The sequence below is a fragment of the Oryzias latipes genome, chromosome 13 (genome assembly GCF_002234675.1).
Source record: "Oryzias latipes chromosome 13, ASM223467v1".
NCBI classification, from domain to species: domain Eukaryota; kingdom Metazoa; phylum Chordata; class Actinopteri; order Beloniformes; family Adrianichthyidae; genus Oryzias; species Oryzias latipes.
The window spans coordinates 17,865,592-17,892,103 of NC_019871.2; the positions used below are offsets into that span (position 1 = coordinate 17,865,592).

The 26,512-nt window shown below is 42.2% G+C and overlaps 4 protein-coding genes across 8 annotated transcripts; 3 read left to right on the forward strand and 1 right to left on the reverse strand.

Moving 5' to 3' along the window:
- Nucleotides 1-2,936: 2,936 nt before the first annotated feature.
- On the forward strand, nt 2,937-6,348 carry ift20 (intraflagellar transport 20). Of its 3 annotated transcripts, none has more exons than XM_023961481.1 (6): nt 2,938-3,069; nt 4,065-4,120; nt 5,034-5,168; nt 5,237-5,322; nt 5,757-5,860; nt 5,941-6,348. In XM_023961481.1, exons 3-6 carry the CDS (start codon nt 5,042-5,044, stop codon nt 6,020-6,022), a joined length of 399 nt encoding a protein of 132 aa, XP_023817249.1. In that variant the 5' UTR covers nt 2,938-3,069; nt 4,065-4,120; nt 5,034-5,041; the 3' UTR covers nt 6,023-6,348. The 3 variants fall into 3 exon arrangements, with proteins under 3 accessions (XP_011480930.3, XP_023817249.1, XP_023817248.1); XM_023961480.1 differs by having other exon boundaries at nt 2,939-3,069; nt 4,007-4,120; XM_011482628.3 differs by lacking the exon at nt 4,065-4,120 and having other exon boundaries at nt 2,937-3,069.
- A 111-nt stretch (nt 6,349-6,459) lies between these two features.
- Nucleotides 6,460-7,558, reverse strand: lyrm9 (LYR motif containing 9). 3 transcript variants are annotated; one of them, XM_011482626.3, is made up of 4 exons: nt 7,383-7,529; nt 6,940-7,093; nt 6,690-6,782; nt 6,460-6,619 (listed from the first exon to the last, which is right to left on the reverse strand). In XM_011482626.3, the coding sequence occupies exons 2-4, from the start codon at nt 7,063-7,065 to the stop codon at nt 6,602-6,604; spliced, it is 237 nt and encodes a 78-aa protein (XP_011480928.1). In that variant the 5' UTR covers nt 7,066-7,093; nt 7,383-7,529; the 3' UTR covers nt 6,460-6,601. The 3 variants fall into 3 exon arrangements, with proteins under 3 accessions (XP_011480928.1, XP_011480927.1, XP_020563976.1); XM_011482625.3 differs by having other exon boundaries at nt 6,940-7,288; nt 7,383-7,513; XM_020708317.2 differs by having other exon boundaries at nt 6,940-7,558.
- A 3,774-nt stretch (nt 7,559-11,332) lies between these two features.
- LOC101174610 (integral membrane protein 2C) lies at nt 11,333-14,965 on the forward strand. Its single transcript, XM_004075453.4, has 6 exons — nt 11,333-11,583; nt 12,409-12,552; nt 12,625-12,807; nt 13,048-13,158; nt 13,827-13,977; nt 14,071-14,965. Exons 1-6 carry the CDS (start codon nt 11,491-11,493, stop codon nt 14,169-14,171), a joined length of 783 nt encoding a protein of 260 aa, XP_004075501.1. The 5' UTR covers nt 11,333-11,490; the 3' UTR covers nt 14,172-14,965.
- Nucleotides 14,966-15,605: 640 nt separating this feature from the next.
- On the forward strand, nt 15,606-25,197 carry LOC101175669 (thymus-specific serine protease-like). Its single transcript, XM_011482735.3, has 13 exons — nt 15,606-16,169; nt 17,653-17,810; nt 18,283-18,382; nt 19,675-19,804; nt 20,044-20,167; nt 21,764-21,841; nt 22,023-22,070; nt 22,160-22,279; nt 22,982-23,143; nt 23,291-23,432; nt 24,110-24,289; nt 24,389-24,531; nt 24,827-25,197. Exons 1-13 carry the CDS (start codon nt 16,109-16,111, stop codon nt 24,908-24,910), a joined length of 1,530 nt encoding a protein of 509 aa, XP_011481037.2. The 5' UTR covers nt 15,606-16,108; the 3' UTR covers nt 24,911-25,197.
- The last annotated feature ends 1,315 nt before the right edge of the window (nt 25,198-26,512 follow it).

A 26,512-nucleotide genomic window follows, 5' to 3' on the forward strand; every position in this document is an offset into this window, starting at 1 on the left:
GTGAGAGCAGGAAGCAGATGGAGAACCATTTTTAGAGTTTCACAATATTAGAGTTTTAAATTGAAATAAACATCTGTTTAAGCGGTTTCATAATGTTGGACAGATATCTATATCCCTTCAGTTGTTCGCGAGGACTTTAACACAGAAGTTCTGTTCATAAACTTCCAAGTAGATAATATATTAAATTGCAGACAAATTATGTTATTCTGTTGTTTTATGCCAATAACGTGTCTGGGGATTGATTGCTCTCCTACCCCAGTTCTGCGTAAAACTCATGTTATTGTCAGTTCTGGTGCCATATAGACACTGTGTCTCTGGGTCTCTAACATGCAGTTTGTATTCATTTTATTGTGACATTCTTGGGTCATTATATTAAAGATCTGATATTAAATTTTGTCTTGTCAAACCAAATTTCAAGGAGATACTTGAATTTACCTGCCAACAAGACTGACCTTTTTGTTGTCATGTTTGGAAGTTTGACATCCAACTTGTCTTTTTTGCAAACATCACAACCATGTTGTTCTTGGGTCCAGGAAATGGTGCCGCAATGAGAACTGCATGGGAACAGCAACAAAACAATCACAGCAACCAACTACATTTTCCTTTTGTCATCTATCTTTTGGAATTGAAATAAGTGGTGTGATGTGATAACTCCTGTTACTCATTTTAAGTGGTGTGACTGATGTCTTGTTGACACGGTGGGGTGCTATAGTCAGGCTTGTGAGGTGCAGATCTGACCTCAGGTGGCGTCCAAATATTGGTTGGACAGAGACACTTAAACCTTTATTCTTTAAGTAAATAAGACACAAAAACTGAATGATATATGAAAGACTTGCTGTCACATAATTCCAGCACAATTATTAATCTCTCTTCCGTGATCAATTTTTAAACTGTAGGAACTTCTGTAAATTGGAAAGGATGCCATCTATACATCACTACCAAAAGTAGATCCCTGAGTGGTCAAAGTTCAACTGGTTTAACTTTCAACGCAAGTCCAATGGCCACATGTTTTGTACGTAGAGCCCAAAAATGGTCTTAAAATGTGCGTAGCTACGTGTGAACGCGAGAGTTTTGACCAAGGAAGCCTGAAATGCACATTCCATATGCAGTACATATATGTAAACAAGTCTACAGACGCGTCTGGACTTTTCATTGAAAGTGCTTGAAGGTACGTTGCTGAGGGTGGTGTGAAGGTATATTTATACATTCATAGTTCAAATGTGGAAAACAGAGGTACCGGGACCAGCAGGCCTTTGTACTTCTCATAGTAATGCATCTCCAAAGGAAGCGGTTAGGCAGAGATTTTTACACCGGATGCCCTTATTGATACAAGCCTATACATAGATAGGAAGTAGCAAAGAGGGTCTAGCACTCATCCAAGAGTTTTTCCCAAGGATCCAAGGACTGGATGAAGCTCTTCGCCCCCCCCCCCCCCCCCCCCCCCCCCCCCCCCCCCTGGTTTCCCAGGTGCCAGTGCTGCATGCAGGCAACTGAGCCATCCCTCCTATACAGAGACGGAGAGCTATATCTGGGTGGAGGTTTAGTGAAGGTAGTGGAAGTCCATGTGGGTGATTATGTACCTGGAGGAGTTTAGAGGCTGGGTACTTCAGCTTTTAGGCAACAGTGCCAATAAAGTCCAGGTAAGAACAAACCAGGTAAATCGTCCACCAATCCACACCATGAGATAATCCAGTGCAGAGCAGTAATAACAATAAAAACAAAAAATCTAACAGTGAGCAGCAGCTACAAGACATATCAGGATGAAAGCTTCCTGATCTATCTGAGAAGCCTCCAACTACATTGACATGAACCTGAGCCAGCTTCACAATCCGCCTCAGCTGAGCATGTTTGTAGCTATTAACAACTCCAGCAGCACTCAGTAGTTCTCCGATTCCCCCCCCCCCCCCCCAGCCATAAAACTCCTCCATGTTTTCCATGAAAGGCCTAATTAACAAATGCATAATTTTTTTTTCTATCTCCTGCAGTGGAAGTCTCAGAGAAGAACTAGGGGATGAACAGATACAGGATGAAAGGTTTTGACGGAAAGGTGTAATATCTGAGTAATGCTGCAAAAAGGGGACTTTTGGGACAGTGTTCTTTAATAAAGCGTTTAAATGATACTGATAGTTGTTGATCTGATTTTCTAGTTTTTTCCTGCTTAAGAAAGTTTTTTATGCAGGAAAACATACTCTGAATGGGATATATTTTTTCTTTAGTGTTTGTATTAGTTTTAAATTTAACACAGCCCATAAACACCTTGATAAAAATCTACGATTTTAAGGTATGTACTACTGATGAAAGCATGTGTGCATCCTCTTTGTATGTTACACTTGTATTGATTTTGTGTCATATCTTGCATGTGACAAATTTGCAATTGGTCAAGAAGGGGAAAAGAGAGATGTCAGTTGTGCATTTTTTCCAAAAAAAAACATAAAACAGTATTCCATGCTTTCATTACATCCCCGTTGGATCACTGTAACAATGTATCTCAGGCAGATGGGCTCCCCTCTGGCGCCTCCAGCTGGTCTAGATAGCTGCTGCTCATTTCCACTTGAAGTTTCAGTGAAGCCACATCATCCATGTCTGTACATTTTAAAGTGTTCTTATGAGTGAACGAAAATGTCTTTTAAAAAATGTCTTATCATCTCAATTCATAAAGAACTAGTTGGTTCTTTGAGCTTATCTCTTCATCCAGTCATGACGTTTGAACTTGCGAAAGGAACCAGACTTGTCTAAACTTCTACCGCTGGGTGGGTCTACCTACTGGGGTGTTTAGCCTAACCTGGTTTAACTATGAGGATGAACCTGATGATTGCACGCGCACATGGTGGCTTTAAAACTGACTGTAAATTGATTCTTGTTTTTAAATGAACGATAATATCAGAAACACGTGAAAAAGACTTCTCGAGAATGTGTACCACCAGAGGTCGGCGGTAAGCTAGTGCGCACGCGTAGTGGCGCTTTGTGCGGTTGCCTTGGTAGCAGGAGGAGGAAGAGGCGGAACGTCTTAGTAGGACCCCTTATGAGGAGGACCGGAGCCGTGCAGAGTAACGTCAGGGGTTTATTAAGGTGAGTGTCCGTTTCCACAACCAAAGTTTAGTTTACTATTCTTTACGAATGGTTAACGGAGGCTAACAGCTGTTAATTTGTCATCTCCTACGTATTAGCTCGTTAGCTGTTAGCCGCAAAAAATCGAAGAGGGGAAAAAAAGATGGTTGAGAGGTTCATACAACGTGTACAAACACTTCTGCCAAAGTCTGAGACTGTGGAGCTCCAAGTTTAGAGGCATTTTTTGAGGTCGCCGGGACAGAAAAACTCAACGTTCTTGTTTACTCAGATCTAGTCTGAGTTTGTTGCTTATTTATTCATTTATTTTTGACGTATTTTCTTACTGTAGTGTAGAAAATCGATGCTTGTGACGTCACCCATAGATTTTTTTTTAAAGAAAACTTTATTATCTAAAATACACAAACAATGTGTGCAGATTAGTCACCAAAACAATTCTTGTGGCATGGATTACAGCTTTGAACGGCGCGATAATCATTTAACGTGGTTAAAAACATGAAGGGGGGTTGTTTAGGTGTAAATGTAGAAATTAAAATAAATAATCTTCATTCATTGAATTGGTGCTAAATGGACTAAGATTCACAATAAAGATGAAAACAATTTGTACAGTAACACTACCCCCCCCCCCCCCCCCCGAAACCAGGAAGTACCCAACACTGCAGTGCTATGAAAGACCGCTGGAGGCAGCATTTCACTAATTTTAATGTTTAAAAGTCTAGCCCAGCTCAAAAACTAAACAATGTATATTTTGTTTCTGACGCTTTTTGGATGTAGAGAGGGTATAACAGAGCCACACAATTACGCAAACTGCCACAAACACTTCATTATTATTGTTATTATTATTATTAATCAGATTAATCCATCCTGAACTCATCTGTTCAGGGGGGATGGAGGTTGGACTGCACCAAGGATCAGCTTTAATCCTTTTTGTTTGCTGTAGTGCTAGACAGACTGACAGAAGGACTGACAGGAATCTCTGTGGAGCGTGATGTCTGCAGATGACCTGTGGATCTGTAGTGAGCGCAGGGAGCAGAAGGAGGAACACTTTAGAGAGGTAAAGGTTTGTTCAGGAAAGGAGAGGAATGAAGGTTAGCTCCAGAAAGACTGAATGTGTAAATGAGAGGAACTAAAGAGGAACGGTGAGGTTACAGGGAGCAGAGGAGAAGAAGGTGGAGGACTTTAAATACATAGCTCAGAGGTGAAGAGGCGTGTGGAAGCAAATTGGAATGGGTGTAATTTGTGTGTTATTTTTATTTGCTAAAACGTTATTTTTGTAAAAGCTTTTAAGCGCAATTTTAGAGTTTTGAATTTAAATAAACATCTGTTTATGCGGTTTCGGAATGTTGGACAGACATCTTCATTCCTCCATTTGTTTCTGAAAACTTTTAACACTGACTGAAGGTCTGTTCATAAGCTTCCAAGTACATAATACTATGGTAAATTATATTATTTTGTCCTACTGGACTGGACTAAAGTAATGCAGTTGCGGAATTTATCTGTTGTGTTAAAGAAATAGACAAGCCAAAATGCAAAGCTTTCAAATTACTTCTCAATCTTTGTCCTGTAAGGCAGTAATTGTATCTTTCTAAACTCCTGCTGGTTGTTAACAGTCCATAACTGGACTTGTGGCTGACGCTAGACATCACTGGACTGTATCAGCATGTTTGGTAACTCTGGTACGGTCAGTAAAGTATTATGGTGAATGGAAGAAACGGTAAGCATCAGTCCCAAGTCCTTCAGTGTCCGTTACATCCAAAAGGATAAAGTCAAATCTAGCCTACATACATTCATCCATATGTGAAACAACTCTTTATAATAATTTTTTCATTTTAAAAGATGTTTTTTTTCTTTTTAGACTTTATAAAGAGTGTTTATCATTGTGGATCAAACTCCTGCGTCTGTCAGGTGGTTAAACTGGTGCTGAGTGTTTGAGGAGTTTTGGAAATAACACAATATTTGACCCACAGGAGACTCCATGGCTAAAGATCCGTTGGCTGAAGCTGGCTTCCACTTTGACGAGGTAAACAAGCTGCGGGTTCTAGAGCCAGATGTGAGCCAGAGCACGGCGGAGCTGAAGGAGGAGTGCAGAGAGTTTGTGGACAGTAAGAATCCACGGATCTGTTGTCCACCCCGTCCCACCCAAAGCTCCTATAGGTCTGTGTCTCTGCAGAGATCGGACAATTCCAGAAGATTGTGGGCGGTCTCATCAGCACAGTGGACGGGTTGGCCAAGGAGGCGGAGACTGAAAAGATGAAGGTGAGGCTCCCCTCTTCTCAGGTTAGGTCAAAACCTACAGTTCATCAGTGTTGGCAGTTATAGTTACCCAGTACTTAATCCTATAAGTAATAGATTTAACCAGTTGAATTATTCTATAATAAAAGTAACCAATTTTAGCAGGAAAAAACTATTTACTTCACATTAAAGAAAAACTGTTTTTTGTAGATTTTTTGGACCAGTTTTAACAATTCAATTGGAATGAGTAAAATAGACCCAAACTTTTATTTAACATTATTTACATTGGAGGAACTCCAACACCTTCTGGTAAGCTGCCCAGTTTCCTCCTGACAGACATGTTGTGGTGGAAAAGCTGCTGGAGCTGCGTTTGATTTACTGTTTTTAGTTTATGTCAAACATTCAGTAACCCGATCAAACAAAAACTGCTCCTCATTGGCTGATATCACTTCCTGCAGGCCATTGGAGCCAGGAACCTTCTGACATCTGTGGCGAAGCAGAGGGAGGAGCATCAGCAGCTGCTAAAGGGTCTTATTGCTGAGAAGAAGATGCAGCTGGAGAGGTACCCCACCCCCCCCACCCCTCTAAATCCTGCAGGAGTGGCGTCCATGCTCCCTGCTAACAGCTGCTACTTTCTTTAAGGTACCGGGTGGAGTACGAAGCCCTTTCCCGGGTAGAGGCGGAGCAGAGCGAGTTCATCAACCAATTCATCCTGCAAAAGTGAGGCGGGACTCACCTGTCTGAGGCTGCTGCCTACAGCTTAAGCCACCCTGCTGTGGGGTCGGGGTGGTGGTGGTGGGAGGCTCCAGGACACCTTCCTGTTTGTCCCACATGTGTTGTCACACTGTGACCCCTCCACCCCCTTGCTCAGAGAGCACACACTCATCAAGGCGGCTGGTTTGTTTCCCGCTACACAAGATCCTGACATGGACATGAACTGAAACTCAAACCTGGGTCGGACTCAGCAGGTGCTGTTTACATCTGTGCATGGGAGGGTGGAGCGGGCGCTGAGTAACTGAGATGTACAATAAAGTTTTCATGTTCAAATGAGATCTGTTTCCTTCAGAGACACGATGAATATATAAACAATTCAAACACTATAAGTAGCAAAAACAACATTCCTCCCCTGAAAGAAAAAAAAAAAGGAAAACATCAAAAACCTTTTTGGCACTAAGCTGGACCTTTATTTTTTAGTAAAAAATCATGGAGTCATCCTGAAACCTGCTGATCTTTTGAGCCGCTGCAACATTGAGGACTTCCCAAGCTTTGTCACATTTGGAAACAGAGGGTGAGGGTAGCACGGTCACTTCCCCTGGCAGTACTGTAAAGGAAAGCAGGTTCATTTGACTGCACTACATACTGCATTAAACTACAGCTCCCATGATCCTTACCTTCTCCAGGATCCAGTCTGCATCTGCCACAGCCCGGTTTATCATGAGGAGGATCCTTTCTGGGTCTTTTTCATCAGAATGGCTGTTGTAGCTCTGCAGAGGACAAAGAGCAAACTATCACTAACTCATTGGTGGAGAGGTAGTGTCTGCCCTGAGACTGAAAGATGGTAGTGTACCCATTTCCCCAACAGAGGGTTCAAATCCAAAGTACAATTGTTTACATTTAACCTGAGTAAAGATGAGCGCTCACCTGTCTGATGGCGTGCCTGTAGTGCTGTTGCATGGCGGCGGATGGCAGCTGCCTGCAGCACCTCAGCAGGTACCTGTACAGCTGCACAGATGTCTGGATGAGCTCTGCTCCAGGTAAGGGGGGCATCTTACCTCTGAGCTTCCTGGTTTTGAGGCTGAGTGGTAGGAGCCAAAAAACGTAATAGAGGTTGGAGCTAAGATTAAGAAAACCCAAAGGATGTTGATGGAGCTAGTTGGTGTGATGAGGAGAGGGCTTGATGGAGGCCGAAGACCCGTGAATCTCCTGACTCTTTTAATTCCTGATAATTACGGGTTTTTTCTCAAGGAAATTCTCTCCCAACGTTTGTCTTCTGGTGTTTTAAATAAAGGTTTTGAAAAAAAGGTTGGTTTGGGGTTAGGACGTACGTAGGTCGCCAGCGAAAACGGTATCACTCTATCACTCACCACAGCGACCGATCACGCAACGTGGACAACGTCACGCATCCGCACAGACCTGAAGAAGACGTAGCCGATGCAAAAAAAAAAAGACGTAGCCGATGCTACTTAATCTGACGGGAAAAAAAACATCTGTCGGTTGTTTACGCTGGGAGCACAATGCGCATGCGCAAATAGTACACTTAATACTATTTCTTTGTTTTACGTCGCTTGGCAAACAAAAGAATAGCACATTACCGCCACCACCTGGTCTGGAAGGTGGGTCGAGGGCTTTATCATGTCAATAGATTTGACATGTCCTACTCAGGGCATTTTATGTTTGTCCCATCAGGCGTGTACTGCTTAAAAATTTGATCAAATATATATTACTAGTTTTTTTAAATTTCATATTCAATGGAATTTTCATTTATTGAATCTGTTTTTAGTGTGTCTTTATGCTTTGCATAATATTTACATTTCAATATTACATCCTCCATAGTGGCCCTGTGACAGACTGGCGACCTGTCCAGGGTGTACCCTGCCTTCGCCCATGAGTGGCCAGGATAGGCTCCAGCAGCCCTGTGACCCCGAAAGGGACAAAACGGGTTTACAAGATGAATAAATATGAATCTTCCACAGTTTCTATATCCTGACAAAGTCAACTTTATTGTCGATTTTTCACATGTGCATCACATACAATGAATCGAAATTCCGTTTCTTACTCTCTCATGTCTGTTCAAGAGAAAAAAGAAAATAAATAAAAGGAAAGAAAAGAAAGACAATTTACAACATTAGCTATTAAAGTGCAAGTGCACTTAAGGCAGTATCTCAAGGCAGCGGGGAAGGGGGGGGTCACCCAAAGTAGTGGGGGAAAGTGTAGAAAAAGCCAATGAGCTGAATACCTTTTTTAATAGGTTTGACATTTCACCCCCACTCCCCCCACTTCCAATACCAGCCCGGTCCACGCTACACCCATCACAGTGCCCTTCCCACTGCATGTCCTTACCCCTCAGCCAGAGGAGGGCCCAGCTGCTCAGGCTGCTGCTTCATCATTAATCAGCCATGATCTCTCTCTTCCCATGTCCTCTACATGTGATCCGCACCCTCCACCTGCAGGATGTACCCCCACCGCATCACAGAGCATCAGGTGAGGAGGGAACTGCAGAGACTGAACACCAGGAAAGCAGCAGGTCCAGACAGAGTGTGTCCCAGGCTGTTGAAAACGTGTGCAAATGAGCTTGGGTCTCCTCTTCAGCACCTTTTCAACCTTAGCCTAAATGTAGGACATGTTCCATCCCTCTGGAAGACCTCGTGCATTGTTCCTCTCCCCAAGGTCAAGCACCCGAGGGAAAAGAAGGACTATCGGCCTGTAGCACTGACCTCACATGTGATGAAGACCTTTGAGAGGTTAGTGCTTCAGCAGCTGAAGCCACAGGTGCAGCACGTCCAGGATCCACTGCAGTTTGCATACAGGGAGAGAGTAGGGGTGGAGGACGCAATCCTCTACTTGCTACACCGCACCTATTCTCACCTGGATGAAGGAGGCGGCGCTGTGAGAATGCTTTTCTTTGATTTCTCCTGTGCCGTTAACACCATCCATCCTCACCTGCTGCAGGAGAAGCTCACCAGGATGACTGTGCAACCATTCTTGGTGTCCTGGGTCATGGACTATCTGACCAATAGGCAGCAATATGTCCGCATGGGGGGGTCTGTCTCCAGTACCCTCAGCTGCAGTGTAGGGGCACCACAGGGGACTGTCCTGTCTCCTCTTCTTTTCATGCTGTATACGTCCGACTTCCGCTACAACACCTCAACCTGCCACATGCAGAAGTTTTCGGACGATACAGCTATTGTAGCTTACATCAAAGGAGAAGAGGAGGGGGAGTACAGGCGGCTGGTGGAGGACTTTGTGGCCTGGTGCGGGGAGAATAAGCTGCAGCTGAACATCCAGAAGACCAAGGAGATGGTTCTGGATTTCAGAAGGAAAGCCCGAACTCCTCAGCCCATGCACATAGAGGGAGTAAGTGTGGAGATGGTACAGACTTACAAGTACCTGGGGGTTGTGTTGGACCACAAGCTGGACTGGACTACCAACACGGACCAGCTTTACAAGAAGACCCAATCCAGGCTGTACTTTCTCCGGAGGCTGCGCTCTTTTAACATCTGCACTAAACTGCTCCACATGTTTTATCAGTCAGTGATGGAAAGTGCTCTCCTCTATGCTGCTGTGTGCTGGTGCAATACCAGCAAGAAGAACGTCTGCAGGCTCAATAAGATCATCAAGAGGGCAAGCTGTGTGGAGGGACTGAAGCTGGATCTTGTGGAGGATGTGGCAGAACAAAAAACACTGACCAGGTTCAGGGCCATCATGAAGAATATCTCACATCCCCTACATGAGGCCTTCACCAGCAGGAGGAGCACTTTCAGCAACAGACTGCTGTCCCAGTGCTGCTCCACAGAAAGACTGAAGCAATCGTTTGTTCCTCGTGCCATCAGGCAATACAATTCTCTGGCAGGGCATCTTAGAAGCAATTTCTTGTAATTCTTGTTTTTATTTATTTATTTTATTTCATTTTCTTACCCACTGATTTTAAATTGTTGATCTTTTTATCTATTAATCTTTTTAGTCTATTGCTATTTTTACTATTTTTATCGTTTTTAATATGTGTATGTGTTTTATGAGTGTGAGCAGATGGCCATTTTTAAATTTCCTCAGGGATTATTAAAGACCTTTTCTGATTCTGATTCTGATTTGAGCACTGTTCATGGGGGGAGATGGGTGGTGAGTAGGGGAGAGGGTGTTTAGCATCCTGATGGCCTGGTGTGTGAAGCTGTTTCTGAGCCTGGTGGTGCGGGAGTGGAGGCTCCTGTACCTCCTCCCTGAGGGCAGAAGGCTGAACAGGTTGTGTGCAGGGTGGTGTGCATCCCTGAAAATTGTTAGTGCTTTGCAGGTGATGTATTAGTCCTGCTGGGAGAGGAGTGGTGCTCCAATGATTCTCCTGGCTGTGTTGACTCCTCCTGGCTGTAGTGGTCCAACCAAAACAGCTCAGATTGGACTGACAGTGGCTCAGGTGGTTGAGCAGGTCGGCAATGGTCGAAGGATTGGCAGTTTGATTCCCACTTCCCCCCCCAGTCAACTGTTGTTGTGTCTTGAGCAAGACACTTCCCCCTTCCTGCCTCCAGTGTAGCCCCACTGGTGTGTGAATGCAAATGAATGTTTTGTGATGGTCAGACTGGCACACTGGCCTCTAACAGTGTGCCCCAGGACAGCTGTGGCTACATCAGTAGCTTACCATCACCAAGTATGAATGATGAGTGAATGAACAATGGACACATTGTAAGCCCTTACAGCGGCCGCAGAAGTGCCGAAAAATTCCATCCATTATTATTATTATTATTACTGGGTTATCAAATTTGACATTTCCTAAGACACACTGCATGAAGCTCAGACAAAACGAAAAAATTCCCTGTTAGAGGATGTGAGGCGGCAACACAGTTGTGTCTGATTTTGTTGTTGGGGTTAAATTGAAATGTCATTTCGTGTACATATGAGAAATCAAGACGATCCCTCCCGAACATATGGGACACATCTGTGAGTCCTTTGCTCAGAAACTGGATCTGACCCCGGCATCCGGCATGTTGGACCTCTGAACCTTTCAAAATGAACTACAAGGAAACTCCAAGTTTGTTGACTCTTTCATTTGATTTGTTCTCTGCAGTCAAGGAGACAACTTTTTCAAAGGATCAATATAAAAAAAAATCACAAAACAATAACATCGTTCTTAAAACACATCACTTTTATCTTCATTTATATCTAACCAAAAAAAAAAAGAAAGAAATACTGACACATTTTAACACTAATAGAGAAGAAGTTTTAAAATGGTTCTGTAATTGTTTGTTTTAGAAAATGTTGTCAAATTAAATTTAAACGTACATATATATGTTTGTATTTGTTTCAGTTTAAAAAAAAGAAGCGGCCTGGTCCTTTAACTACCACAAAGGGAGGAGGAGGGGGGGACTTCCGGCGCACGGGGACAAAAACAGAGCAGCATCCTGACGGTGGAAGCACAGGAGACCGTTCACTCACGCGCTGCAGCAGGAAAACCCGAACCGAACCGACGGACCCATCATTTTCACCATGGTGAAGATCAGCTTCCAGGCTGTCGCAGCACAGAAGGAGGAGAAGGAGAACGATGGCGACAAGACGGAGATCCTGATCCCTCATCCGATGGTGAAAAGACGCCGCCTCTTATTAGCTTGTGCACGCGCACGTTCACGAGCTGCAGCGTTTGATAATTTTATTTATGTATTTCATTCCGATTAGCCATTTGCTTGATAATCGAATCTTTCTTTGTTAGAGTTTCCGGACTGCGGCTGCGCGCGCGTCCTTAAACACCTTTATCAACGGAGTTCGGCCTCCCTAGAGGCGCGCGCTGGAAAATGCTGCTTTGGCTGACAAAATGGCCCGCGAGCTTCCTTTCCTCGTGCTGGCGCGCGTGTCAGGGCTCTAATCAACAAAACATGACGGAGCTCACCTGAAAGGTGTCCAGCTGGAGGACGCTGCCGCACAGCCACAGATGGACCTGTTTGTCAGAAGGAACACAGAGAGGCCCTGCAGAAGGTCTGGTCCTGACCTTCTGTCTATTAGACTTCCAGACAGGACTTCCTGTTCCATCTGAGTCACTGCCCTGAAACATGCAGGAGCTGCAGCTTTTTGCCCTGAAACATGCAGGAGCTGCAGATCTCAATGAAGGAAGAAGCTTTGATCACTTTGTTGCAGGAAGTCAGCAGGACATCAGCTCCTTCTGTGGAGTGTCAGCCCTTCTGGCTGTAAATGTAGACGCTACGCTCTGTGTGTAGTGCCACCCGCCCACACAGGTTGGCGGCAGCAGACGTGCTGCTAGACTGGAGGCGTACAACCGATTATTCACCATCTCCGTCTAGCTTTCAGTAGCACTTCCTCTTCTGGCTGTGATTTTTGGAGCTCTTCATCACAGAGACTTCACTGAAATGTAGATCGCCACAGACTGAACAAACCCTTGTGTTTGCTTTGAAGGATGAGGAGGGGCTGGTCCTGCCGCTGCGTCCTAAAAAATCTCCCCTCAATGGCCTCTGCTGCCTGACCTTCACACTGGTTGTCTTCATGGCGAGTCTGGTCCTGGCCTCCATCTATGTCTACCGTTTCTACTTCATTCCCCATGTAAGATCTCCTGCAAACCTCTCCTCTTAACTGTTTCTGCTAATCTGAATGCTAACCAGCGTTGCTGTACAGATGCCGGAGGAGAACTTGTTCCGCTGCCAGGTGCGTTACGAAGACCCGGTGTACGCCCCCCTGCGCGGGCGCCAGGAGCTGCAGGAGAATGTGGGCATCTACCTGAACGACAACTACGAGAAGATCACCGTGCCTCACTTTGGAGGCAGCGACCCTGCAGACATCATTCACGACTTCCAGAGGGTGAAGAGCACATTCGTTCAATTCCAAAAACTTTATTTTTAGCTACATATTACCGACCTTCTAAATCTCAGTTTGAGTCTTTTTACGAACCAGCAGACTTCTACTGCTACCCCAAATGGATATCTCTTTACTGTTTGTATTTCTGATATTTTAAAGCAGTGAATGTATTGAAAGTATAATGTGCATCCAAATGAAGAGGTGTCTGTATATTCATGACGGCTTCCCCTTTTCCTGTCGCAGGGACTGACTGCTTACCACGACATCGCTTTGGACAAATGCTACGTTATTGAGCTCAACACCACTATTGTGATGCCTCCACGCAGTCTTTGGGAGCTCCTGGTTAACGTGAAGGTAGCACAGCAGCAACACGCCGTCTCCATGCAAGCGTCTTCTAGTCATCTGACAAAAACACAAGAAAAGTTCATACAGATTTTAGTTGAAGATATTATGTCTCTGATCGATGAGGATGTCCGACCTGAACAACTGAAGTCCAAATGAACTTTTTCTTCTTTAGAACCATCCTGGATGAATGAATCCTGCTCACTCTGAGCATTTCCACATTTGCTAGTTTAGTTGAATTCCATCTTTTCCCACTGCTACTTAATGGATGTTATTAGAGCTTTAACTTTTACCTCTTTCAAAGAAAGTATTAAACTTTACAGATAATGAACTTTTATCTCATGCTGACCCATTTAAGTATGTCACATCATGCTGGGTTTGGTCATGTGACCCAAAAGTTGAGGGGGAAAAAAAGAAAACATGAGTTTTCTGGAAATGCCTTCAGATTTGTTGGAGCTAAGAGTCGACCTGCCGTCCCAGCAGCGGAAAAGCTTTTCTCCATCACTAAAACTGATGTCAATGAGAAACCTGTTTTTTATGTTACTGTTAGTCTTTTTCCGATTAATTTGCCAGTGATTGTAACTGCTGGTTGATGACTTTTCCCCCCAATTTGGTTCAAGTCTTTAGTAGGCCGGCTAGATCTTCTTTTTCCCTCTGACTTGTGTTTCTACCTCTGACAGAAGGGAACCTACTTGCCTCAGACTTACATCATCCATGAAGAAATGGTAGTGACAGGCAAAGTGCACAACATGCGTCAGCTGGGACCTTTCATCTACCGGCTGTGCAACGGGAAGGACACGTACCGCCTTAGCCGCCGCGTCGCCCGCAAACGTAAGCCTTTCTTTCCTGAGGTGACCTGGATGTAGGAAATGCGGAAGGTGAGATCCAGACTAATCCCGTTTCTGGGTTTTTTTCTCTCCTCAGGCATCAACAAGCGGGAGGTGAAGGACTGCCACAAGATCCGCCACTTTGAGAACACTTTTGTGGTGGAGACGCTCATCTGCGATCAAGAGCCAAGCACCTAAAGACATGTTTCCACTTACCACCCCAGCCACTGTAGCACCCCCGCCCCCCCCCCCATCCCTGTGGATTTCACCGTGTCTGAGTTGCACTTTACTTGTGATTTTTTGATGTCTTATTGTAAACGTTTTTTCCCACCACTTCCTGCCTGTGTTTTTGTTTGACTCTTTTGTTTCATAGGTGTTAAGCTGAAGTGTGATGCAATACTGATATTTTGGTTCTATCACAGGATTTTCATGTAGCAAATCCTTAAACCAGTAATAAGGGATCATTTCAGGACCTCTCCTTTTCCTCTTCGGGGATTTGTAAGAAGGTAACCGTTTCCATGCGTTGCCAAGGAGACCGTGTTTTTTCTTTATTTTTTTTCTTTTTATATCCCTTGAGGGTGAATTAACAGTCATCTGTGCAAAGCATGCTGATTTGCTTTTGGAAGTAAATATTATTTAAGGATTTCCTGCTGCTTGCGTGCATCTTCCCTTGCCTGCTTGTTGCTTTCTAGCTCATAAGGAAGGCTGCTTTAGACTGCACTCACTCCTATAAGTAACCCTTTTGAGGTCACACTCATGTTCTGTTGAACCTATTTTTAGCTTTTTTCCTCACTTCTATGAAACATTTTGCCTTTGCATGTATTTGTGGGGCAGAGCAAAGTGGCACTCGGAGAATGTTTTGTAAAAACGACGTCTAAAGCCTTAGTCCTGAGACTGGACTAAAGTCCATGCAAACAAAACTCATGGTAGCTGAACTGAACCATTTTTGATCTATATATATTTTGTCTGTGAATAAACATGACTGAAACAAGTGTTGTACAATTTCTATATATATACACTGACAACCTCCCTCTTTAAGTTAATGGCAGCCCATAGAACTTTCCAGAAAGAATCACTGGCCAGTCGCTCTCATTATGAACAAGTTCCACCATCAAACTCTTGTCATCTGCCAATCAAGTCTAGAGAGAAACCTAAACGTCGTGGGTCCATCCAATCAAACCTTATGCCTCCACTTCCTTGAGGCAGTGATGTTGACATGGCTCATAGTCTTTTAGTTACAACAAAAGTCACAGCTAAAGGTGGGGCGCAGTAGTTTGAGATACAGTTTAGCTCTCCTTCAACGTTCATGTTGGAGAGCAAATGAAAGTCAGCGATTGACGAAAACTTTCCAACCATTCAACAAACGCAGAAAATAAGTCGGTCACATCCAAATCAATTTAAAACTAAAAATATTATGTAACAAGAATTTTTTTATTTTTTTTTATTAAGGCTGGTCTTCATGACCAACTGTGACTTTTAAAAAACTAAATCTGCAGGCATCTGTGTGGCTTTAAAGTATGATAGTATTACCATATGTCATGTTTACCATGTGTGTGAGTTTATCATGTGTGTGAATTTACCATGTGTGTGAATTAAGCATACGTGTGTGTTTTTACCATGTGTGTGAGTTTACCATGTGTGAATTAAGCATACGTGTGTGAATTTACCATGTGTGTGAGGGTACTATATCAGACTCCAAGAACTTTAGAGAAAAATTGAAGATGAGACAAAATAAAAGAAATAGAATTAATGCTAAGTGACCAACTAAAATTTAAATCAGACGGAATAAATAGTTTTTTTTCTTCTTGAAAACAAAAAGAAAAGTGATTTTCTTTCTATCTTCCATTGCAGACTGGAAAGCAGAATTAGTCTTAGCTGTGCTTGTAATTCAATCACTCTAAAAAGCCATTATGAAGCAAAACCAGTTTCATCCCCAAGCTGACACTCCTCTGCTGAGCAGCTTCTCTTTCTCACAGTTCATGTGGAAAACAGAGATCATGTGTTCATCCTATCCTTCACTTTGACAGCTTCTATAAAAGCAGCTTTTGGAAGAGCTTGATGAGCATCCTCCCATCAGTAGCTGATCAGCTGCATTAGCATTTAGTTCAGTGATAGGAATCTTGAAGTGATTGAAGATGCTTTACCTTCCTGGCTGCTGCCTCGTGTTTCTGCTGTTCCTGAGCTCTGTAGATTCTGGTAAGTAGAAAAACTTTACTTTAAATACATTGACGTAATAGAATTGATCATTATAATGTTTGAAATCAGGAATCTGAATAGATTAATATTCTTCCCCTTTCAGCACATCCCTTCTGTGGGATGTGCACAGCGAATAAGCTTTTACTGATTCACACTGATTAGTGGTTTGGTAGAGATTTTTATGCCTAGACTAGCATCCTGACAGAAGCCTGTATTTTATCCAGGCTGGGGACTGGCACAGGGAGACCACGACTTGGGTCCACTTGTGGCTGCATAGTTTGGCAGCAGCATGAAGGGTCTTGTCCCGAGACCCACACTAGATAAAGCTCAACGCAGCGCCTGGGAATCAAACCGTGATTTCCCATCCACCTGGGCCATCCAGTTAATATAAAATAATTGACCCTTCCTGGAACAAAACAAGCTTCATTTATCAAATTTCCGAAAAGTTTACCACTTTACCCACAGAACCAGAGAAGAATTAACCTAAAATGTTTTCTTTTTGTTGAATTTTTAACCCTTGTGCTATCTTAGATGACCCCACCCTTACATTGACGTGTTCTCCCCACCATGACAAAGGTGGATAAAGGTGGAAAGATTTCATGTCATCCATGGACACCAGTGAGGTTCAGAAATCATTGAAGAAAAAAGGTTCAGCGCACTGTCTAGTGGTTCTAGATGACCCAACTCCCAATGTTAAAGTGCCTAGGATAGCACAAGGGTAAAACTGAAATTTTTGACAGAGTATTAGGCCTCGATAGCAGAAGAAAGATAAAAATATGAGACAAAAGTTGAAAGATTATGGAGAACAAAGTCTAAATTGAGAAGAATAAAATTTTAAAGTTATGAAAAAAAGTTGGCTTTTTAAGAGAGTAAAGTTGTGCAATTTGGAGAAAAAAGTCAACAATTTATATAAAAAATGTGGTAATATCGGGAGAAATTTGTCAAAATTACAAGAATAAAGCTGTAAAATTATGAGAAACAAAACAAAAATTTTTGAGAAAACAATCGTGCATTTATAAGTAAAAAAGTCAAAACTTTCATAGAGTAAAGACATATATTATCAGTAAAAGTCAACATTGTTGACTGAATGAAGTCTCATTATGATTATAAAAAGTCACATTTCTTGGAGAATACAGTCGAACAAATATGAGAAATAAATTTAAACTTCACAAGAATAAAACTTAAATGAAAATGATGAGGTTAGATGACACCATGAAAACAACATAAACAAAAAATGAACTCATGGACATTTTTGCCAGTTGTGTTCCCTGTTCAGTCTCAGTTGTGCATCCGTTCTTGTTTGTTCTGTACGGTGGAAGGACCTCCTCCCTGGAGAGAGAGACTTGAACCATACAATTTTGTTGTACTGCTCTTACTTTGAAAACTCTACAGGGAAATTCATGAATTAGTTAGTGGTTTGGAGAAAAAAGAAAGTTTATTGCAAACACAATCTTCTGAGGGAACATCCGCCTTTCACGTTCAGGAAAAACGTTGTGGAAAATCAAAGAGCAGCTGCAGAAGAACAAACAAGTTAACCTGAAGTTAAATGTCGAAGGACAGCCTCCCCAACAGGTGAAAGAGTCCTGGTTGGAGCAGCCGCTGGACCACTTCAACCGACTGAAAGGCAAGACCTTTTCTCAGGTACAGTGGAGGCGTTATGACGTAATGATCAACAAAAACAAAACAAACATTCTTTTTTTTTAAAGTTATACAAGCCCTCAGTGGTACAGAATTACATGTCAATGCATGCAAGGTTTGTTTAAAAATATTTTTCATACTTCCTTAATTTTCTTCATAAAGTCTCCATGACAGCACAAAACATATTTTATTCAATTAGTAAAATCTTTTTGTGTTATTTCCCTTGACACAACAAAACTCATAAGACTGTGATGTTAAATGAATTTTGTCTTTTTACTTTGGTAAACTCTGAAAGATTCTAAGAACAGCCTGAAGGAGAATCTCCAGATGAACATTTTGAAGGGGTTCATTTACCGCATTCAACAAGAGTCTCAGTTTTCACCTTGTTTCCCCGTTACGACCATCACTACATTCAGGGCAGATCCTCCTCAGTTTTATGTTTCTTTGTCTTAATCTTCTCCCTTTGCTCTTGCAGAAATTCTTTGTGAATGAGGCTCACTGGCAGCGTCCCGATGGTCCAGTGTTCCTCTTCATTGGTGGGGAAGGACCCATCTTTAGTTTTGACGTACTGGCAGGTAGTCAACATCTCCAAGTAAAAACCAGTAAAACGTGTTGGGCTTTTCTCATTCTCTGGACAAAGTTTACAAACCAAGATATGTTTTTTATTTTTATTTAAAAAGAAGGTTGAGTTTAGGGACTACAGAGGTGAAGGTCACTGGAGTGCATTTGAATGCAGCACACAATTAAAGGACACAATTAAAAAAACACCTGCCTTGAATTTTTCCTCACTTTTACTTAGATGCACATCTTAAAAGTCCCCGATGACACAGCCTTGATAATCCTGCAACAGAATGAGGAAGAGGAGTGAAGTCTAGTGGTAGACTTCATCCCCATTTGGTGAAAAACATTCATCATTCATTCATTTGTTCATTTTCTATTGTTTTGCGCCTTTCTGGATCAGAAGGCTGCTGGAGCCTAGCCACTTATGGGTGAAGGCAGGGTACACCCTGGGCTGTTTGCCAGTCTGTTGCAGGGCCACAAATCACACTCTCACACCATCGGACAATTTAGAGTTTCCAATTGACCTATAGAGCATGTTTTTGGACAGTGGGAGGAAGCTGGATTCCCTGGAGAAAACCCACGCATACATGGGGAGAACATGCAAACTTCACACAGAAAGGCCCCCAGTGATGTTTTGTTGCAGGTGCCCCTTCCGGGACTTGAACTGGGGGCCTTCTTGCTGTGAAGAACATCTGTCAATTAAATAAAACGTTGAAACCAAGGAGATGCTAATAGACTTCAGGAAGAAGCAGACTTTTGTTCCCACAGTGGAGAACTGTTACAGTGAGTTACAGGCTCTAGATACCTTAGGATGTTCTTAGATAACAATCCAAAATGAGAATTCTGGGTCAGATGCGTCAGCAGCAAAACACAGTAAAAAGACTATATTTTCAGATTAAATTGATGTCTTTAAAGTACATATCACTATTTTTCGACGTGATTTTAACATTCTTTTAACATTTATTGGTTTGGAAACAGAGGTTCAAAGAAGTGATCTGAGGGAAATGGTTAGCCAACATCGTTCTGGAAATCATCTTATCTGATTTAGAAAGTCTCAGCAAAACAATTAACCACTCAGTCCCTCTGCTCCTCTTCTCACTGCAGATGCCCCGCCTCCCACTGACAGGGAAAAGGACTAAGTTTTTATTTGTTCCCAAAATAGCCAGCAACAAAACAACAGTTGGTTTGATAAGTACCAATCAGACTATCATCAGTCATCTATTGTTTTTCAGCTGATTATTGTGTGTCGATATGTTTTTCCTCTTCCTCTTTAAACTTTTACATCTTTGGTAACTTTTTTTTTCAGGTCACCATGTTGAAATGGCTCAACAGCACGGGGCTCTGCTGCTTGCAGTGGAACACCGTTTCTATGGTGACAGCATCAACCCAGACGGCCTAAAAACTGAGAGTCTGGCCGACTTGAGTAGCCAGCAGGCGTTAGTATTGGTTTTCGCATGTGTGTGGGTTCTTTCTTCCTTTCCTCTCCTCTTTCATTTGTGTCTTTCCTTTAGCTGATGCTCAAATGTTTTGTAATAAACAGTCCTTGCAGAAGTTTCTTCACTGTTCTGAGTTGCCATCAGATTCAGTGTGCCATCTTTTCAGAGTTACTTTCAGAGATGTATGTCATTTCATTTGTTTGTAACTGTGGTGCTGAAAAATGCCCCTTTGTTCTTAGGCTTGCAGACTTAGCAACATTTCATGGTTACATCTGTCGGAGCTTCAACCTGAGCAGCAGGAACCCGTGGATCAGCTTTGGAGGCTCCTACTCTGGAGCTCTGTCTGCCTGGTTCAGAGGAAAGGTACCCGATCATGCCTCACATTTAGGAACATGTGCTTTGATTATCGCCCTTCACAAGCTGTAGCTTGGTTCTTTTTTTCAGAATTTACCATTGCCTATCAGAGGAGCATACTCAGGAACAGTACAAAGTAAAGTTGAAGGTTATTTGGAATAATTTAAAAAAATGTGTTTATTTAAGCTAAAACTATCGGAACATCTTAACTATCAAAACTAACAGGTCCAAACCAGCATGAAGGAAGTCAAGACGATGCAGCTTCATGGAAAAGAACAAAGATGGGCTAACTGTTGTTTCCATCTCCTTTGGAACTTCTGCACTTAGTCGATACTGGTGTCATCATGGGATGTGGTTGGGGGCGTGGCTGGGTTAGTTTCTTTTTTTTTCAGTGAGAAGAAACCATTTTAAGAGTGAACCAAGACCATCAGATTGCGCCACACTAGACTGTGGATGAGGTTTCACACCAGACAGGAACCCTGGCCTCTCCAAATCAATGAATCAGTTCAAATCATACCTCAGTGAGAATGCGCCCTAAAGAAGAAAATAGGCAAACTTTCCAAAAGGGAAACTGTATTTGTAGAACATCACTAAATTTTAACAAGAATTTGTTTACTGAATGATTTTGCCATGAAAATGGCTTCAATTTATAGTTTTGGAGAAACTTTACAAATATTCTTTTAAAAGTGTGCTGCTTTTGAGTGAGCTTAGCAAATGATGGTTTTTGAAATTCATTAGTTGTGATTTAATTGACTCATTTGCAAATCTGGGTCACGAAAAAGTGGCTAATAACAAGCTAACAAAAATCCAGCTGGATGCTAACATTTAATGCTTAAAATGTAGTTTTCTGCAGTAATACCATTTATCTGGTGTCCTCAGTTTTTTTGGATAGACTCTGAACCCAAGCTCATGACCCAATTAGATTGTATTTTCATTCTTCATGGTGGATTTTTACCCAGTGTAACAAGGCATGTTTTACTTTATGTTTAAATGGGCATAATTTAAAACGTATTTGTTGTGTGACTCCTGGGCCACAAAATTTCACACAATACACAGAAATAACATGCAATCCGGACAAAAACATGCTTTATTGTGATTGAAAATTAATATTTTAAAACAAAACATTTTGAAAAAATTTTTATTTCAAAACTGTGGCTCTTCTCCTCATTATAGTACCAATTGCACCAACAGGTTGATGTTCTTCAGGGAAACACACAAATTTAGAGAAATGCTGCGTTCATGTGGTGTTGAAATTATTGGAAAAATGACTGTCCAACTCTGAAAACACACATAAACCTCAGAAAAACAACAAATCCTACACCATCACATGATAGCAGAATAACTTTCTGCATCCAAGCAAAAGTTAATGTATTTGTAGAGCACCATCTATAGAGAGACAGAAGCATTACATGGAAAAACAAACATTAATAAGGATTGTTAATGTAAAATTGTTTTGCCCACCCCTGTTTCAAAAGATTACATTTTTTTCTGTAATGATGCTCCTGGTCTCTCTTCTGTTAATATCCATAAAGTAGATTTTCTTTTCCACAGATCTACTATGCTGTGTTGATTTCCTTTTCTTCTGTCGCTGTGCATCAATTTCAGTTTCCCAGTCTGGTGTATGCAGCGGTGGCCTCATCTGCTCCTATCAAAGCAAAGCTGGACTTTTCTGACTACAATCATGTAAATGTTCGCAAAAATCCATGAAAACATGACTTATGGACAGTTTTACAGACATAGGCGATTTTTTTATCCTCTAAATCAAAACCATTAAAGTTGAAAGAAATGTTGATGTTCCTGATTGATCCCTAAGCGCTGTTCTAAACTAGAAAATACTCGTTCAGCATTTCTTCTTCTGTTTTAGGTTGTTGGTCTGAGTCTGAAGAATGTGGCAGTGGGAGGCTCTGAAAAGGTGTGAATGCGTCCACCTGTCTTCATGCCTGTGATTCATCCCTTTACCTTTCTGACTGCAGGTTTTGGTTATCCCTGCTCTTCTTGCAGTGTTGGGCTCAGGTACAGCAGGCCTTTGCTGCTGTTGAAGCAGAACTTCTCACTGGAAACCTCAGTCAGGTGGCCGGAGACTTCAACTGCTGTCAGATTCCCAAAAATCTGGATGATCAGGTAAGGAAAACCTGCTCCACACTGCAGTAATTGAATAAATGTATTTTTCTTCTTTTGTTTGATGCTTATGAATGGATAATATTCAGGTTCTAGGTCACAATCACCCCAATACACAGGAAACGTTGTTTTTTACAGAGTAACACAAAAATTATATGTACTTGTGACTTTCCAGCTTTGAGAAAATTGAATGCAAAAAAAAATCAAATAAGAAACATGTCCTTTTAAAAACAGGGGGAAAAGTTTTTTTATGTGTATTTAAGATTTGCAGAATAAAATTTAGGAGGAGTTAAAAAAAATAAACACATAAAAGCACAAAATACCATTTGAACCATTTCTTTTTCAACTGAGGGATTAAGAGATTTTAAATACTTTGGCATTGGGAGTTTCAGCCTTCAGTTTTTTACCTGAAACATTTCAGCATGTTAAGGAAAGCTTGATTCCAAAATAAAACTCTGTTGATGATGCTGATCCGCTTAGATTAGCTCTGCAGTTTGCTCTACCATTTCTGCTGTGTTACACATTTACTTTAAAAATGTATTCTATATTCTACATTAAACAGCTCATTACGTGTTGTGATATTATGAGTGTTCATTGTCCTTAAATGTTGTGTTTTAAACTTTTCTGAGAAATTGCTTACTCAGCAGTTTTGTTATCCAACCATCTCTACAATAATGATTCTATCTGAAATCTTTTTTCAATCAGATTGAGTTGATGCAGAACTTGGCAGATCTTTTCATGGGAACTGTACAATACAATGAAGAGGGTGTGCTGTTGTCTGTCAAAGAGCTATGTGACCTCATGACCAACGTCAGTGGAGAAGATAAAGACATGGAAGCCTACAGCCGCCTCATTAAACTCACACAGGTACAGTATGTATGGAAAACCCTTTAAATGATGCTTTGATGCCCACTTAACACCAGTAGATGTCACTAAAGAGCCAAGAAAGAGTCTAAGGTCGGTAGACAGATGTGTAACTCTGAGCCCAGCAGCAGATCGTTTGTTTCTGTGCAGGTTTACAGATCCTCCACAGAGGACAAATGTCTGGACGTTTCTCATGAGGAAACGATAAAACACTTGATGGACACGTCCGTCCACAGCAGCAGGAGAGCTGAGAGACAATGGACCTACCAGACCTGCACCGAGTTTGGCTTCTGTACAGCACACACACACAGATACACACAAGCAGATAAACACAGACACCCACACATACACAAAGATACTCACAAGCAGATAAACACAACACACACACACAGATACACAAGCACTCAAACCCACACAGAAACACAGACTCACAAACAAATACACAAAGACAGACAGACACACATGCACGCAAGCAGATAAACACAAATACACACACCCACACACACAAGCAGATACACATACACCCAGACACAAACACACACACACACTCACATACAGATACACGCAAGCAGATAAACACACACACACACACATACATACACACACACAGACAAATACACACACAGATTCACACAGATACACAAACAGTTACAAAAAGATACACAAAGAGTTACACACACAGACACACATGCATACATGCACGCAAACAGATAAACACAAATTTACACACCCACACACGCAAGCAGATACACATATACCCAGACACAAGCACACACATAAACCCACAAACAGATACGCACAGACACACACGAAAAAAGATACTCACACACACAAATAGATACCGTCACAGACCCAAACAGATACAAACACATGCACAAGCAGATACACACACCCACAAATACACATACACAGTCATACTTGTTTCTTGTGTTTGTCTCAAATACTTGTGATGTGTGCGTTTGTGTTTAGACCAGACTTGCGAGGACTCCACCTGTCCTTTCTCTGGGCTGATAAATCTGCAGGCTCAGACTAAACTGTGTACTGCAGTCTTTGGAATTTCCCAGCATTCTTTGCCCTCAAACATCGCCTTCACTAACAGCTACTATGGAGGAGACGAGCCGCATACACACAGAGTGCTTTACATCAATGGTGAGACTTTAATCCAACACAGGAGAACATGTAAAGACAGTAAAAGGCCTTTTATTATGAACGGATCATCAGAGTTGAAATAAATTCCTATCAATTTAGGGGGAATTGATCCATGGAAGGAGCTGTCAGTGGTTCAAGGAGGACAAGAGGTCCAGTCCGTGTTCATTGAGGACACTGCACACTGTGCTGATATGTCAAGTAGAAGAGTTGTAAAGCGGGATTCACTCAGGAGAGCACGGCAGGTGAGTGCACCTGTCTGTGGTGGTGCTAATCTGCAGGAAGCCTCAGATTAATTTTTGCTTTGTTTCAAATCAACAGGTTTAAATAATCCTAAAGCAACCAGTCAATAACATGAAAACACAATATGGTCTGCACTGTGTGTTTGTGTTTTGTTTCTTTTTAAACTGTATTATGTACCAAAATGATGAATGAAACCGGTTTCTGCTGCAAAGTCTCATATTTGTAACATTTTCTGCATATTTAAAACTGGTCTTTGACGGCTTGAAGCAAATGTGTTATTTTTCTTTTATCTAACAGGAGATTGAGAAACAGGTTTCAGACTGGCTGAGGACAGCTTCTCTGGAGAAGATGGACAAAGGAGCAGATGGCATTAAGCCTTGATCAGCTCTTATCACTGTCCTCTGAAACTGATAAGGAGTGGATGATAATGTGACCTGCTCTGCTCTGTTTCTCCTTCCCCTCCTTCTGCTTTTCCTATGTCTTCTAATTGTTTTCCATCTGGGAAATGTAAAAAATAACAAATAAAAAACATATGTTTTCTCCTTTTGATTTGTAGATTTTGATTTTCCTAAAAGCCTTTTCCATTTTCTCATCTTGTGTTTATAAGTGTTTATTGTAGATTTTTATATTAAATATCTTGATATAAAATCTGTTGTCTTGCTCAACAGTATCTGTGGTGTTTTTGTGCAGCACTTTGTTGACTTTTTCTGGACACAGCGAATCATGAAATAACTAAATCATGAAATAATGGGATGTTTTTGGAAAGGACTTTAGTTCTCCCAATGTTCATTTGTGTGTGTGTGTGTGTGTGGGTGGGTGTGGGTGTGTGGGTGTACGTGCGTGTGTGTGTGTGTGTGTGTACGCATGTATGTGTGTATGCATTTAGGTGAGTGTGTGAGAGAGAGTGTATTTACATGCGTGCACGTGTGAACACATACATCTGTGAACCTCTCAATAGGGGGGTCAAAAGCAGAGGGTCGTGACCCCCCCTGACCCTGTGGGAGTAATGATCATCAATCAGCTACAGGCTGAACAGACCTGCAGGGAGACAACGCTGATATGAACATGTTATGAACATGTTTACACCTTTTTCTTCGCGTGTTCTCCAGGACAGTGGAAGGTGGGGCGGAGTGGAAACCTCTTTATTTTTCCAAAAACGTTGTTTTCTTCTGATTTTTTATCATGCTAACACCCAAACGCCCGATGCAGGATGTGGATAACCAGAAAACCCAGAAGGACTTTCTTCTCCCCACTGCTGCCTGCTCAGTTGATCAATGAGGAACTTCTTGGAGCTCCTCTATTAATCAGAGCCTATCGGCTATCTGTCTGCCGGGCCAACCACTCACGCCCCCCCCGACAGCTGGGCCATGAAAAATGTGGTCTGCTGGATGAAGGGAGGTGTTGGGGAGGGGGGTATGTGGCAGCAGAGAAGAGGGGGGAGGTAAAAAAAAAAAAAAAAAAAGCCCCTATCTGTTTTGAGTCAGGTCACGGCAGCACAACAACACTCATGCACACAGGTTTGATTCCTGCGCAGACGCAGCTGAGCCGACTGCTTGGATCAGGTGATCAGCAGATGTTCCTCACATCTGGCAGCGGGATCTTCCTTCATCTGAGCCACTGACTTTTTTTTGACGTCTCTGCAGCAGAAGTCTATGATGTCGTTGGCCTGACGTCCAATCATGCCGCTCACACTGACATCAACACGCTGCTGTGAATCTTCATCACCGCACTCATCCTGTCATTAGATTACACCTAATGTTATTAAGCTGCTCCCACCTCCTCCTCATTGCTCCTTTGCCTGCATCATCATAGATTTCTTGAAGATTTTATTAGAATGTGGTGCAGCCCCCCCCCCACCCCCCATGTTGGATTTATGAACCCTCAGACTTCTCTCTTTTAATCTGTCTCTCCTCTTTCACTTCCTTCCTGCATCTTTCCATCTATCATTCCCAGGGTTGGCGCTGGTGGAGGAGTATTAATCCC